This window comes from Bacillus rossius, chromosome 13 (genome assembly GCF_032445375.1).
Source record: "Bacillus rossius redtenbacheri isolate Brsri chromosome 13, Brsri_v3, whole genome shotgun sequence".
NCBI lineage: Eukaryota > Metazoa > Arthropoda > Insecta > Phasmatodea > Bacillidae > Bacillus > Bacillus rossius.
Genome location: NC_086340.1, coordinates 4,210,985 through 4,227,889, shown reverse-complemented (window position 1 = coordinate 4,227,889; position 16,905 = coordinate 4,210,985). Strand labels below are relative to the sequence as shown.

Below are 16,905 nucleotides of genomic sequence, written 5' to 3'. Positions count from 1 at the left end.
CTTAACTTTCATCGTATGTAAATGTATAACTTGTAACGTGCAATCTAACTGTGTAATAACTGATTAATAATTAACTGTAACATGTATGTTTCCATCTTACCGGGTCTACATACTTTTCGGGACTTTAATATTCTGCCATAGGTTAGATTGCAAATAACTTTGGAACATTTGTTTGTATGTGCAGTTTTCCATGTTAACATAAATGCCTGCATAAGCTGTTGCAGCACAGTAGCTCCGCAACTATCCGCCGCATCTTTCACGTTGATAATCGGCCACTGTATAAGTCCGTACATACCACCTTGTAACCTATCCTGGTCGCGCGCACCGTCTACGCATAGAGACTCGCGTGCCGCATCGGTCAGACAACAGACGCGGCCAGTACTTGGACCAGTTAGTGTAACGGTTCTGAATAAAGTGCAGTGTCGTGTCAATCAGTTTACCATTTATTTATAAGGTGTCCTGGGTGGCCTGAACAGCCCGGGTAGATTTCGAACCGCGACGCGCTCCTGCCTGCAGCCACGAGGCCGAACCCCCGTTAAAATCCCTGAGATTACTTTCCAAATTAATAATTATTAAAAAACTTAGACAGGCAGCGGGAGTGGCGTCAACTGTCTCTCGCGGACCTCCACTCAGCAACATCTTAAAACTGCTAATTTCGAGTACCGATTCCTAACCATATCACTCATGTTCTATAAGTATGCAGGGCCGTGCTCCGGCACCGAAACACAGCGGGCTGAGTTCTGCTGAAGAAATACGTAAAGTATCTTTTCTGCATTAAAACAACTTTTCTTCATTTCGTAATTGCTGTCTCTCGCCACATGACCAAGAACCATCCTTGAGAACTGACTGATCATAAACTTCACCCAGCAGATGGAAATCTTGCATAAACAAATTAAATAATGATATAGCAACAATTTTGTGAGCAGCTGTGCGTGAGGTTGCCACCTGTTGTGGCAGTCCCCACCTCACAGTCAATGATTGTGATATTGAAGTTACCACAGAAGTACTTGTGAGTGAACAGAATCAACCTTTTTTTCCCAAGTCAGGATGTAGAAAGAATACACAAAACCCAACCATGTCCGGTCATAAATACAGTCATGGGTGGATCAGCGATAACAAGTGCTGCATCGCACTTATCAGCTGTTGTTGATAGTAGGGCATAGCTTCGTATCGCAATAGGTATGCTTGACACAGATCACTTGTGAAACAGTATATCCACATGTATTCTCGGGCATCAGGGAAAAAAATCATACTGCATGCCATTGCACCAAAAAAACATCATGCAGTGCACACCCAAAGCCATCAGGTAAGCTGCCAGAACATGATCGCTCACTGTACTTTGTCCTGCCATAGGTGTGGTACTCAAAGGAAACACCCACACTAGTACCCAGTTGCATGTTTGCAACTGTCATCTGATTCCAGATAGTCTGTGCTGGCCCACGATTCGTAGGCTTCCTGAAACATATCTATGTTCTTGTGACCTGTGTTGATGCGAGACTGCTTGGCTGTCTTTAGGTCGCGCTCGGACCTTCTCGGCGCACACTGTTATTACTGGAGCAGTGACGTCACTCAGGAAATTTCCTGTACAATTCACCACCCATTGTTTTCTGTGTAAGGAAATCACAACCTCCCGGTCCTGAACCTGCGTGAGAAAATTTTTGAAGTGAAAAATTTCCGACTCGGCTGAAAATCAAAATTTGTACCTTTAATTCTCCAACATTTTAGACATATTTACATTAGATAATGACATATTTGCGAGTGTTTGCAAAACTACACCAATATTCAGAAGTTCGACCGATGATGAAAATTTTAATAGTATAATTTTTTTTCTACAATAAAAGCTGCTGTTAAATAAACTTTTATTCACATGCTATTTTTCTTTAAATGATATTTATAATTAAATAAAGATATGAGTAACAACTAAACAATCTAGTTTTAGTACCACACTCTGAAAAGCTCTTAAAAGCCACAGTACAAGCAATGTGAAGTAATTAACTCAGTTCGCATGGTTTGTTAGTTTTTATTTCCAAAGATTGTTTTTGTGTCTGTGATAAGTAAATTTTAAACTACTACTTTACCGTTAACATTGTCAGGCGTAGAAACTTTTCACGTTACCCTAATTTATTTTTATTATGTCGTTTACCTGATTACTCTTACTCCCGACTTCATTATTCATTTTATGAACGAATCCAAGGAACGAGTCAGACTGGTCGCGTGGTTGGTTCTCGTCTTGTTCTGTCACCGTTTCGTTCTTTTGACTCGTGTTCAGCTTCCAAGGAATTGACTCTCAAAACACCGATTCTTTACATCGCGGACGAATCACACGATTTCGTTCTCTCAAAGATTCGTTCGTTTTGAACGAATAATTACTAACGACACATCACTAGCGTCTACCTGTTTAACCTTCATCCACAGCCTCTACCAAGTCTGCAGCAGCCCAGCCATCTGCGTCTCACAAGAGAAATCCTTCCTGAAGCCATGCTGCCTCTCATCCATTCATTCTAAAGCCCTTTTCACAATACCGCGACGCGACGCGATGTGACATGACGTCATACCAAACCAGCCAATCACAACTACATCGCCCGCGATGCGCGACAGCTCACTTGGCGACGAGGCTGTTTCGTCGCTTCGGCGATGTCGCTAATGACGTCAGAAATAACAGCCAATCAGAAACAAGATTGTGGTAAAGAAGAAGAAGAAGAACTGAAAACAAGGGTTAAGAAACGATGTATTGATGCAACTAAGTAATGTTAGTAAAAAACACATGGATTTTGTTCAATTGAAATTAGTTTTGAAGAGCGTCTGATTGATGTTCAGAAAAAGCCGTGTTTGTACGATGTTTCTAGTAACAAATATTGTAATCAGACGGAGAAAAATAATGCTTGGTTAGAAATATATTATGGGCTTCACGATTCCTATCCATAATTAAATGCTTCTACCAATCAGTCAGTGTACAAATATAATAACAACAATCTGAATATTATCGCCAAAAACTTTTGTTTACAACCATGTTGCAAAATATCCCCAGCAGAGTGCAGGCTGGTTGTTTTTTTTTCGCCAGCTGCATGGCGATCGCGTCGCGCTATTATGAAGTGCACTAGCTGGCGACATATATTTACGTCGCTGCCTTCGCTACATCGCGTCGCCAGATCGCGTCGCATCGCGGTATTGTGAAAAGGCCTTAACTCCTCAATTTTTTTCTACCTTTTAGGTACCTCAGTATCAGTTTCCACTTCCCTTGATTATTTTTGTTTTGACAAATTAAAGATAAAGTTTGAAATTGAGATGAGACCTTAAAAAAAATTGTATTTTGGCCAAAGCAGAAATGTTGGGTAGGCCAGAGGCACAAAATCTTGTTTTATTTAAAAATGTTTTGTTTGTGAATTTTCAGTCCTTAGTAATATTTATGAAATTTCTGCCATTAAAAAAATGATTTATTTATTTATTTATTCAATTTTTGTTCTGTAGATCCCATATGGAGGCAAGGACTCCGGGATATAGAACAAGTCAAAAATTACAAATATATTTATATATACAAACAAACTGTACAACCACAAAAACTAAATATTACAGAGTACTTTTACATTTCAAAAGTAAGAAAGAAAGACAAAAAAAAATGGGTACAAAAGAAATGTCTATTATTTCAAGACTACGTAAATTATTTTTATTATTTATTTCGTTTTAAAGGTGGCTTTATGATGGCGATGATAACAACAGCGAAGCGATATAAAGTTTTTGTTAAAGTAGTAGGTATATAGATGGAATGAACTGAGCTAAATAATATATGTATATATATTTTTTTGCGTTGATGAAATACTTGGACTACATTCTGTAATGTCCCTGGTTAGTAATATGACTTTTTAACAGTGTTAATTTAGTTTTGGGCGATGTTAAAAGTTGTGTTGAATGAAAGGAATTTTCTGTTGGTATGTTGTTATTTACGTTTGTAGAATGTTCTTATTGTTTTTATGTTTAATTGATTAGGCATAGTATTTAAGTATTGTGATATAGTGTTAACACTTTTAAAAGTCATGTAAAATGATTTAATATGGGTGCTTGGCCTAAAAGTTCAGTATCAGAAACGGTAAGGCGTTGTCTAAATCTTGTGTTTCTAATAATGTTTGGTTTTAGAACTCAAGAGTAATATTGTAAAGCTTAAACAAAATGTGTCTACGTTTACATTTAACAACTCGTTACCAATCATCAAAACATACTTGTGTCCTTCCATAACAGCCACCCACTTGCCTTTGGTATTGAATTCTAGATGCTATTCCTAATTTAAGGACCATATACATCTAGAATTCAACACTGAAGGCAGTAGGTGGCTGGGGACTAGTACATTTTACGATTCCATAACAATTCTAATGATATCACCAAGTTAGCGTCCTTTAAATCATTACCACCTCTACGTTCTTACAGGATAAGCACGGGAAAATGCATTTTTTGAATATATTATATTTTATCCTTATTATAAACTACACTATAAATCCCCTCCCTCCGCTCTAGTCTATTTTGCGATAGGTACTGAGATTTCGTTATCAAAGACACCATTTCTGAACATGATATAAATGACATTGGTATCGTGAATTATAACAACATGCCCTATTTATTAGAGAACTTTATGATTCTGAAAAGTAAAAGTTGCGGGTGACGTGAATTATAAAGTATTAAAACCGGTATCGTAAAATACACTAGAATGGGTGGGACTCTAGTCTACTATACGACACCAATAAAATATTTTCTGTAAAGTACTACACTCCAACCTCTATGGCTTCCTAAAATGACATCATCAATTTCCTCTTCTTTATTTTCAACCAATTTTAATCCCATATCGTGAAAAGCATTTGAACCCATAAATCATTTACCATTGTATGTTTGTGTTTTTTTTGTTGAGTTTCATTCAAATATTGTGAATAGTCAATTAGTAAAGGTTCGTTACATTAAAAAATTTATAAAATATTTCTTATGGTTGCTTAGGAATTACCAATTTTAAAATGTAGCTATACTAACCCAACCAATCATCCAATCATCCACAATACTTAAAGGATTCATTCATTACTACATTACTACATTATTCAAAACACTACATTAAATAAAATGTAAAAAAAAAAAAACTTAATTCAATGACATTTGGACAAACAACCAACAAACAGAAAATATAAACATTAATATTTTCCGACAACTGTAATACTCCATCATATTAACTACTTTTATTATAAAACAATACATCCGTTGACTACAGTTCTCCAAAATAAACACAGGAACCTGTATGGGCAAACAATAAATGATGGCGGCACCATTCATACACAGTTATTGTATTGTAAGTTAAAAGTGAGATTTCTGATGAACTATTATGTATTTATTAATGCTGTTTTCAGGATGAACACAAGAACGTCTCTAGTGTTGGAAAATGTCATTTTTGTAATTTTATTTTAACTTTGAGGAAAAGTCATGCCATATAAGATATTTCAAAGGTTATAATGTGCATGAAAAATTAACAAGTAGGTTTATAGTTGTCTTTATAGTTGCAATAACGGAAACACAAGTTGGATTGCAGATAATTCTGAAGGAGAACCACTTTCTGGAAAGAAAATAAAAGTCCAAAATTCTTTCTTTTAACTTTTTGACAAGATTAACATCATTCTTTTAGAGTGCTTTGTGATGCTTCAGGTAGTTTTTCAGGTGTTTACAATTTTAATAAGTGATAGGTCAGGTTACATTTAACAAATGATGTGATACTGCGTGAGTGGTCGTTAGGTTAACTGGATTAAAACTATTTTATAATAGCATGAGTATTTAGGAATCACCACTTAATAAAGTCATGGGTAACCACCTTTACTTTCTTTCAGGACAAGCTTGGGAAAATGGGGGTTTTGGGCGAGAAACATTTTATTACCTGTTTTTCGCTTATGTCATGTTCTTTTAATTATGGTTTTCCGGTATCATTAACTAGAATATAATTCCTCCCCCTCCCCCCCCCCCCTCCCAACTCTGTTCTGTATTACGATATCAATAACACATTTCCTTGAAATTGGTAATTTTTTCTAACTAAATACAGGTATTACCATTTTATAATATATTTCACATACACACACACACATATACACACACACACACACACACACACATATATATAGACACAGTTTAAAGAAGTATAGTTAATGGTAATCTATAGGGAAGGTTGCAGTTGCGCTATCCCACTAACTCATAAATGTTAATTAAATAATTTAAAAATTACAGCGATTTACAAACCACTTGACATTTAAAAAGCTAAAATAAGTTTATATATATTATATATATCTCTTAATATATATAAATCCAGTGTCCTGATGTTTGATTCCAGTGAACTCTTCACCAAGTCAACCGATTTCGATGAAAATTGGCATTTATGTGTAATTTTTTCCAACATGAGAGATAGGATAGTTTTTATTTCGATTAATGTTAATTAAATAATTTAAAAATTACAGCGATTTACAAACCACTTGACATTTAAAAAGCTAAAATAAGTTTATATATATATATTATATATATCTCTTAATATATATAAATCCAGTGTCCTGATGTTTGAGTCCAGTGAACTCTTCACCAAGTCAACCGATTTTGATGAAAATTGGCATTTATGTGTAATTTTTTCCAACATGAGAGATAGGATAGTTTTTATTTCGATTAATGGTCTTAATAATTTATAATTAATAATAAACTGATTATCAATGTTGATTGGTGTTTAAGCCCGGGAAACAGTGGGTACTTCGTCTCCATGTCAACGTTGCGTGCTTGAGAGTCGGAAAACCATTATTTTGATTAATGGTCTTAATAATTTATAATAAACTGATTATCAATGTTGATTGGTGTTTAAGCCCGGGAAACAGTGGGTACTTCGTCTCCATGTCAACGTTGCGTGCTTGAGAGTCGGAAAACCATTATTTTGATTAATGGTCTTAATAATTCATAATTAATAATAAACTTATTATCAATGTTGATTGGTGTTTAAGCCCGGGAAACAGTGGGTACTTCGTCTCCATGTCAACGTTGCGTGCTTGAGAGTCGGAAAACCATTATTTTGATTAATGGTCTTAATAATTCATAATTAATAATAAACTTATTATCAATGTTGATTGGTGTTTAAGCCCGGGAAACAGTGGGTACTTCGTCTCCATGTCAACGTTGCGTGCTTGAGAGTCGGAAAACCATTATTTTGATTAATGGTCTTAATAATTCATAATTAATAATAAACTTATTATCAATGTTGATTGGTGTTTAAGCCCGGGAAACAGTGGGTACTTCGTCTCCATGTCAACGTTGCGTGCTTGAGAGTCGGAAAACCATTATTTTGATTAATGGTCTTAATAATTTATAATTAATAATAAACTGATTATCAATGTTGATTGGTGTTTAAGCCCGGGAAACAGTGGGTACTTCGTCTCCATGTCAACGTTGCGTGCTTGAGAGTCGGAAAACCATTATTTTGATTAATGGTCTTAATAATTCATAATTAATAATAAACTTATTATCAATGTTGATTGGTGTTTAAGCCCGGGAAACAGTGGGTACTTCGTCTCCATGACAACGTTGCGTGCTTGAGAGTCGGAAAACCATTATTTTGATTAATGGTCTTAATAATTCATAATTAATAATAAACTTATTATCAATGTTGATTGGTGTTTAAGCCCGGGAAACAGTGGGTACTTCGTCTCCATGTCAACGTTGCTTGCTTGAGAGTCGGAAAACCATTATTTTGATTAATGGTCTTAATAATTCATAATTAATAATAAACTTATTATCAATGTTGATTGGTGTTTAAGCCCGGGAAACAGTGGGTACTTCGTCTCCATGTCAACGTTGCGTGCTTGAGAGTCGGAAAACCATTATTTTGATTAATGGTCTTAATAATTCATAATTAATAATAAACTTATTATCAATGTTGATTGGTGTTTAAGCCCGGGAAACAGTGGGTACTTCGTCTCCATGTCAACGTTGCGTGCTTGAGAGTCGGAAAACCATTATTTTGATTAATGGTCTTAATAATTCATAATTAATAATAAACTTATTATCAATGTTGATTGGTGTTTAAGCCCGGGAAACAGTGGGTACTTCGTCTCCATGTCAACGTTGCGTGCTTGAGAGTCGGAAAACCATTATTTTGATTAATGGTCTTAATAATTCATAATTAATAATAAACTTATTATCAATGTTGATTGGTGTTTAAGCCCGGGAAACAGTGGGTACTTCGTCTCCATGTCAACGTTGCGTGCTTGAGAGTCGGAAAACCATTATTTTGATTAATGGTCTTAATAATTCATAATTAATAATAAACTTATTATCAATGTTGATTGGTGTTTAAGCCCGGGAAACAGTGGGTACTTCGTCTCCATGTCAACGTTGCGTGCTTGAGAGTCGGAAAACCATTATTTTGATTAATGGTCTTAATAATTCATAATTAATAATAAACTTATTATCAATGTTGATTGGTGTTTAAGCCCGGGAAACAGTGGGTACTTCGTCTCCATGTCAACGTTGCGTGCTTGAGAGTCGGAAAACCATTATTTTGATTAATGGTCTTAATAATTCATAATTAATAATAAACTTATTATCAATGTTGATTGGTGTTTAAGCCCGGGAAACAGTGGGTACTTCGTCTCCATGTCAACGTTGCGTGCTTGAGAGTCGGAAAACCATTATTTTGATTAATGGTCTTAATAATTCATAATTAATAATAAACTTATTATCAATGTTGATTGGTGTTTAAGCCCGGGAAACAGTGGGTACTTCGTCTCCATGTCAACGTTGCGTGCTTGAGAGTCGGAAAACCATTATTTTGATTAATGGTCTTAATAATTCATAATTAATAATAAACTTATTATCAATGTTGATTGGTGTTTAAGCCCGGGAAACAGTGGGTACTTCGTCTCCATGTCAACGTTGCGTGCTTGAGAGTCGGAAAACCATTATTTTGATTAATGGTCTTAATAATTCATAATTAATAATAAACTTATTATCAATGTTGATTGGTGTTTAAGCCCGGGAAACAGTGGGTACTTCGTCTCCATGTCAACGTTGCGTGCTTGAGAGTCGGAAAACCATTATTTTGATTAATGGTCTTAATAATTCATAATTAATAATAAACTTATTATCAATGTTGATTGGTGTTTAAGCCCGGGAAACAGTGGGTACTTCGTCTCCATGTCAACGTTGCGTGCTTGAGAGTCGGAAAACCATTATTTTGATTAATGGTCTTAATAATTCATAATTAATAATAAACTTATTATCAATGTTGATTGGTGTTTAAGCCCGGGAAACAGTGGGTACTTCGTCTCCATGTCAACGTTGCGTGCTTGAGAGTCGGAAAACCATTATTTTGATTAATGGTCTTAATAATTCATAATTAATAATAAACTTATTATCAATGTTGATTGGTGTTTAAGCCCGGGAAACAGTGGGTACTTCGTCTCCATGTCAACGTTGCGTGCTTGAGAGTCGGAAAACCATTATTTTGATTAATGGTCTTAATAATTCATAATTAATAATAAACTTATTATCAATGTTGATTGGTGTTTAAGCCCGGGAAACAGTGGGTACTTCGTCTCCATGTCAACGTTGCGTGCTTGAGAGTCGGAAAACCATTATTTTGATTAATGGTCTTAATAATTCATAATTAATAATAAACTTATTATCAATGTTGATTGGTGTTTAAGCCCGGGAAACAGTGGGTACTTCGTCTCCATGTCAACGTTGCGTGCTTGAGAGTCGGAAAACCATTATTTTGATTAATGGTCTTAATAATTCATAATTAATAATAAACTTATTATCAATGTTGATTGGTGTTTAAGCCCGGGAAACAGTGGGTACTTCGTCTCCATGTCAACGTTGCGTGCTTGAGAGTCGGAAAACCATTATTTTGATTAATGGTCTTAATAATTCATAATTAATAATAAACTTATTATCAATGTTGATTGGTGTTTAAGCCCGGGAAACAGTGGGTACTTCGTCTCCATGTCAACGTTGCGTGCTTGAGAGTCGGAAAACCATTATTTTGATTAATGGTCTTAATAATTCATAATTAATAATAAACTTATTATCAATGTTGATTGGTGTTTAAGCCCGGGAAACAGTGGGTACTTCGTCTCCATGACAACGTTGCGTGCTTGAGAGTCGGAAAACCATTATTTTGATTAATGGTCTTAATAATTCATAATTAATAATAAACTTATTATCAATGTTGATTGGTGTTTAAGCCCGGGAAACAGTGGGTACTTCGTCTCCATGTCAACGTTGCGTGCTTGAGAGTCGGAAAACCATTATTTTGATTAATGGTCTTAATAATTCATAATTAATAATAAACTTATTATCAATGTTGATTGGTGTTTAAGCCCGGGAAACAGTGGGTACTTCGTCTCCATGTCAACGTTGCGTGCTTGAGAGTCGGAAAACCATTATTTTGATTAATGGTCTTAATAATTCATAATTAATAATAAACTTATTATCAATGTTGATTGGTGTTTAAGCCCGGGAAACAGTGGGTACTTCGTCTCCATGTCAACGTTGCGTGCTTGAGAGTCGGAAAACCATTATTTTGATTAATGGTCTTAATAATTCATAATTAATAATAAACTTATTATCAATGTTGATTGGTGTTTAAGCCCGGGAAACAGTGGGTACTTCGTCTCCATGTCAACGTTGCGTGCTTGAGAGTCGGAAAACCATTATTTTGATTAATGGTCTTAATAATTCATAATTAATAATAAACTTATTATCAATGTTGATTGGTGTTTAAGCCCGGGAAACAGTGGGTACTTCGTCTCCATGTCAACGTTGCGTGCTTGAGAGTCGGAAAACCATTATTTTGATTAATGGTCTTAATAATTCATAATTAATAATAAACTTATTATCAATGTTGATTGGTGTTTAAGCCCGGGAAACAGTGGGTACTTCGTCTCCATGTCAACGTTGCGTGCTTGAGAGTCGGAAAACCATTATTTTGATTAATGGTCTTAATAATTCATAATTAATAATAAACTTATTATCAATGTTGATTGGTGTTTAAGCCCGGGAAACAGTGGGTACTTCGTCTCCATGACAACGTTGCGTGCTCGAGAGTCTGGAAACCATCGGTGCTATTCGTTTTTTCTTCGGTACATTACAAAGCATTGTATTAAGTTTTTGTCAAAATTAATTAATTTTCATTTGATTTAATTTATTATAACTGTAAATAAGAGATTTGGTCTCATTTTTTCTCCCCATTAATACAACCGTGCCTAGCCGGGTCGGGAAGCTATTATATATATATAATATATATATATATCTGTGTTAGTGTATAATATTTGTATTTTGCGACAGCATACCACTCAACTCAACGTGGCAAGATTTAGCTAGAAACACTTAAAGTGCTGGTGTCTGTGCATCTTTATTTCTTGATGATCATGGTGGGTGTTTCGGTCACTTAACTCTCAGAACCAGGAGAGCTGTCAAGCAGGAGCGCACACAGAATTCATCGAGTGGCAAGGGGGGGGGGATATATATCCTCTCCCCCTCCTCCCATCGAAAGACAGTAGGGGCCCAGGGGCAGGGGTGGATCCAAAAGGGTAAAATATGCACTGGATAATACGACCTCTGAAGTAGTAAATAGATATTATTCTAGATCCAGACTTCTGCTCCCCCCCCCTCCTCCTCCATCCCCCCCATCCCCCTTCAGAATCCAATCGTGGATCTCCTGCTGTCCAGTGACAAAAAAAAATTCAAGGATAACTGTACATACAAATAATTTTTGTGCAAAACTTCTAAATTTTGATTTTTTTTTGTGTTCCTTCAAATAAACTTGTTATCTGCCGAAGTTTAAGGGGATCTACTGAAACAAGTTTGAAAAGGGAGAAGATTCCTTGGTAATATTTTAATGTACACAAGTCAAAAGTTTTAATTTGTCCTATTTATGAACATTGTAATTGTGCGGATGCAATTTTTTAGTTTGAAGTCATGTTTTGATCTTCTATAGCCTACTCTTTCGGCGTGTAATTATTCACAGTTTCTTTATCCAGAAATACGGCAGGTGTTAGGCAAGTGATCTAACTATTCAGACCCTTTGTACTGTGTAAACATTTGATTAATTCATATTTTCTCATACCTCAATCAAACATTGTTTCAGATATCAATGTAATTTTCGAGAAATATTTTCTCCCTGTTATCAACACACAATTTTGAGGTTTTAGGCTGTTGCTCTCAACATTGCACCATAAAAATTAATCAATAAAATATTTTCCATTATTTTTAATTTTGTTACTCTTAGAGTAGGTTATGAAACTTGTGTGTAAAATATATTCTTCCTTTGTAATAATTTTTTTTTAATTTCAGGTCAGTTGAATTCAAAGCAGTAATGGATGGTTACTCTGACATGATACAATAGATGCTGATTATCTGCTCCTCCAGAATTACTTCATTGATGGAAGAATAGTTCAACTGAACTATTTAATGCAAAATGCTTTTAGTGTTGCATTTGAAAATTTTGAAGTAGTGCTATGTTGTAAAATCACTCTTGTGAGAAAGTTAAATTATAAACACTTAGTGGTTTGAGAACGCCATATCAACCACCACCATGGTAACAAGAACAAATCCGGAAGTGAAACCAGACTACAATGAGTCCAAAATTGATGAAGCTGGTACTTTTTTTTCTTTGTCATGCCATAATTTCAAAATGGGCTTATTTTCATCACAACCCAAACATGTTGTAATTACGTCCACAGGTATAAATATTGTACTGCAAGAAACTAGTGAAACATTCCTAATTGGAATATCTGATATCAGTGAAATTTTGTATTACTTTGGCCCTCCATATTCTGTAATTTTCATATACTGTCAGCCATCATTTAGTGATAAAGTGCAGCTTGTGTTGCAGCTGTTACAGGCTGTTGAAGATCCTAGGATAGACAGTGTAACTGAAGAAATAGAACTAGTGACACTTACTCTGTATGAAATTGATCATGAGTCGAAAATTATGTTTAAAAACGTTTTTTCTTCTGTGACTTGTAAGGAATTAAAATGGCCTGAAGCCAATAAGTTACACTTAAAACCTAATCAGATAGAACACAAGGATGATGTTTCTTCAACCAAAAAGTCTGGTTCAAGGCATAGTCAGCTTCGTAAGATCGAAAGAGAGGCTGCTCGTTTGAAGACCCCTGGAACACTCAAAACTATTCTTGTCTACCCTCCACCTCCAGCACCTGGTGGGATTGCTATAAATACGGGAGACTATGCTTGTTTAGAAATTGATCAGTTTCTGAATGACATTATTATAGACTTTTACTTAAATTACCTGATGATTTCTGTTCTGAGTGAATATGATCAGTCACGAACGTTTATTTTCAGCACTTTTTTCTACAAGAGGTTAACTTCTCCGACATCATATGCATTTGAAAGTGACCCAAGCTTGTCTCCTGCTGAAAAGAGACACAGACGTGTGAAAAGTTGGACAAAAAATGTTAATTTATTTGAGAAAGATTTCATTGTAATTCCAATAAATAAAGACTTGCATTGGTTCCTAGCCATTGTATGCTTTCCAGGACTTACAGGATGTGTAAAAATGTCAGACAATTCGCCAGTGGAAAATGTCAGGAGACCTGCTTCATCACGCGTGTCCATGAAAGGGGACACCATCACAATACACGATGATGAGCAGTCGCCAGTACAGGATGAGGCGGAGAGTGAAGACGAAGACATCATAGATGAGCTGTTTGCCGACGAAACTGAATCTGCTATTCTACCAGATGATGGAGACCAAAGAGAGGTAAAGTGTGAACCTTCTGATGCCGAGGAAAAACTTAAAGAGGCAAGAGAGCCAATAAAGCAACCTTGCATACTTTTATTCGACTCTCTGCTGGGTGAAAACAGAAGACGTGTAATAGCGACACTGCGAGAGTACCTTGCTGTGGAGTACAAAGTGAAAATGGGCAAGGAGCGAGAGTTTACCAAAGATACAATTGTTGGAAGTTGCCCTAAAGTTCCCCAGCAACACAATTTCACTGATTGTGGATTGTATCTTCTGCAGTATGCAGAAAGTTTTTTCAGTTCTCCGATCACTGATTACCGCATCCCGATACAGACTCTGGATGACTGGTTCCCAGAAGAGATTGTTAATCATAAACGTCAAGATATTTGCATGATACTGCACAAACTCATGAAAGAAAATAACGTGGACTTTGATGAGTTGGATCTGCCGCAATTGCTGTTCTACGAAAGTCCAGCGGTAAACGAAATGTTGGATGAAGACACTAATGGAAGCGAAGATGGAAAACATGAATCAGAATGTGAAGATGGTTTTGAAAATGATTCTGATTTTGATGTCGGAGAACTATATGAATCTGAAATGTTGAAAAGGAAGCTAGATGAAGATGAACTGAGCGATGATGATGGTATGAGTGTTTTGAGTGAAGATGCCTTTTGTGAAGATGATCTGTGTGGAAACGAACAGCTCGTGGAAGAAGGCGAAATACTGGAAGAGGGAGAAGTTCACTTGCCGGACTTCGAAGAATGTGACATGCCGGAGGACGGTGAAGTTTGTGATGATGATTTAGAGGAGGATGCTTATTTTGAGGATGGAGAGTTGTGTGTAGGCATCGGAACGCACGAAGAGGAAGAATTTGAGGGTGAGAATCTACAAGATGATGTATTTAATGGTGGAGAATTTGAGAACAGTGAAGAGGGCGGTGACAGCAGACAGTTTCCTGGTGGTAGTAATTTTCACGATGAATTTGATGAAGATGACATTGATGACGACGATGAGCTAGATGATTTTGATGAAATACCTGATGATTTGCTGAATAGAAGTGGAAGTGTGTTTAATAAAAATAATGGCATGGTGCAGTGGAAATATGTGAAAAGGCCCAGTAGTATCATTCCAAGCCAGTGTGTGACTTCCAGTAGTAACAGCACTCCAGTACTTGGGAGTAACCATTTACCTAAATCCTGGACTTCTACAAAAAAGAAAAGAAGTAATCCCAGTGCGACATCCAGTGTTTTTTATCGGTTCTCACACAGAGAAAGTTTTCAAGGATTGGAGACACCACAAAAGAAAGTAAAAAAGAAGTAAATTAAGGTTCACATACTGTTTTATTTGTGTTCTCAGTATGAAGTTTATGCTACATTTTAAGTGAACATTTCTTTTGTTATGAAAACTGATTGTTACTATACAGAGAAAAAAAATTGTCTTTATACATATACCCCTAAAGACATTTCAAAATGAAAATTTTATTTTGTAGTTTCTTTCTATATGTTTAAATACAGTAAAGGTAAAAAAAATTTAAAGTAAATAATCATCTATTTGTTGATTTTATTATTTATTGTTTTTGATGTTTGAAGAACTTCACTTCTATGATGAATTTGTATTACGATTATTATTTTTAGAATTGGGGTAGTTTCTTGAAAATGTGTAGTAGGTATGCATTTGCAGTTTGTACATTTTACAAGGAACTTGTTTGAATGTGACACCTCTTAATATTTGAACCAACATCGATGTAAAGTATAATTAATTGTAAATACACACTGTAAGCTTCTCTGTTGAGGTGTGTTGAATGTTTGCGTCATTTATAATAAGCACCATTTATTGTATTTATTTGGTTGTGTTAGCATACTTAACTAATTGGATTTGTGTGCAAAAACCAACATTTTTAAACTTATTTTACTATTGTTACCTCTGGAAAATTGCATTAAGAAATATTGACTTCTTCTTCCTGGCTGTTGCGATTGGGAAAATGTTGTTAGCACTCTAGTTTCATCAAACTTCTTTACGACTGTGGGGTAATAATTTAAGGTGATCGAAAAATGTACGTGTGTATTCTTAAAATCAAAAAAAATGATTGCCTACTTTACATAGTTTAAGACCTTGTAATGGTGTGAACTTGAAGTTACTGTACACTTCTGTTTTTTTTTTTTTTTACATGAACTGTTATCTTATTTACTGAATAGTGTACAGTAACTAGGAATATTATGATGTGCCCTCAATTTCTGTCTCTTGGGCGAGGCTGTGTGGTCTTGTGATTATAAAAAAGTGTGTGAGGATGAGAATGCCTAGTAAAATCATAGGACGTGTGTGTAAAACAGAATAAAAGCCAGTACAATTAAAATCCTGATGATGCTGCTGAATCTGTATGTATGTGGTTGGATATTCTCTAAGTTATCATAATTTTCATGAAGGTCAGCTTTTACTTTATATTATTATACTGACATTGGTGTATAAACTTAATTCCTATTGATCTGATCTTCCCAGCATCTCTCTTAACTACGATCTACAAGTTCTCTGCTCCAGACCAAATCTCTCACATGCCTGTAGAATGCATCTCCTTGATAACATGTCCTCGCAATTTTCTCCTTGTTTTTGCTCCCTCCCTCCAGTACGCTTCCCAGATACTTGAAGGTTTTTCTACCTGTTTCAACTCAACACCATCTGATTCAATGCATCTTATTACTCAGTTTTTGTTCCTTGTCATAACCACCACTTCACTGCGCCTCATATCACATTTCCTCACTTCCTCACTCCAGACCGTTTGCTGCTCTTGCACTTCACCTTCCTTTTCTCCCCTCATCATCAAATCATAAGCAAATACTGTGGCCTACATCTTTCCTTCATCAATATTTTCTTCCACCCTCTTCATAATTCTTTTAAACAAACTATTTCACTTGGTTTTTTTTTTTATCTCAGAAGGATAAGTGTGTTTAAATTTTCTTCAGTGGAACCAGATGTAGGTGTGCCAAGTAGTCATAGCTATATTAGTAGGTACACCATATTGCCAACCCCTTAAAACAGGAGAATATATATATATATATATATATATATATATATATATATATATATATATATATATATATATATAAATAATAGATTATTTGGCTCTTTATTTCTGGCACATATTCAGTTCTTATTTA

The 16,905-nt window shown here is 35.5% G+C and overlaps 1 protein-coding gene across 3 annotated transcripts; it reads left to right on the top strand.

Annotated features, from left to right (window-relative positions):
* Positions 1-3,627: 3,627 nt before the first annotated feature.
* On the top strand, positions 3,628-16,125 carry LOC134538129 (sentrin-specific protease 6-like). Of its 3 annotated transcripts, none has more exons than XM_063379163.1 (2): positions 3,628-3,843; positions 12,343-16,125. In XM_063379163.1, exon 2 carries the CDS (start codon positions 12,584-12,586, stop codon positions 15,071-15,073), a length of 2,490 nt encoding a protein of 829 aa, XP_063235233.1. In that variant the 5' UTR covers positions 3,628-3,843; positions 12,343-12,583; the 3' UTR covers positions 15,074-16,125. The 3 variants fall into 3 exon arrangements, with proteins under 3 accessions (XP_063235233.1, XP_063235235.1, XP_063235234.1); XM_063379165.1 differs by having other exon boundaries at positions 3,672-3,926; XM_063379164.1 differs by lacking the exon at positions 3,628-3,843 and adding an exon at positions 3,929-4,084.
* The last annotated feature ends 780 nt before the right edge of the window (positions 16,126-16,905 follow it).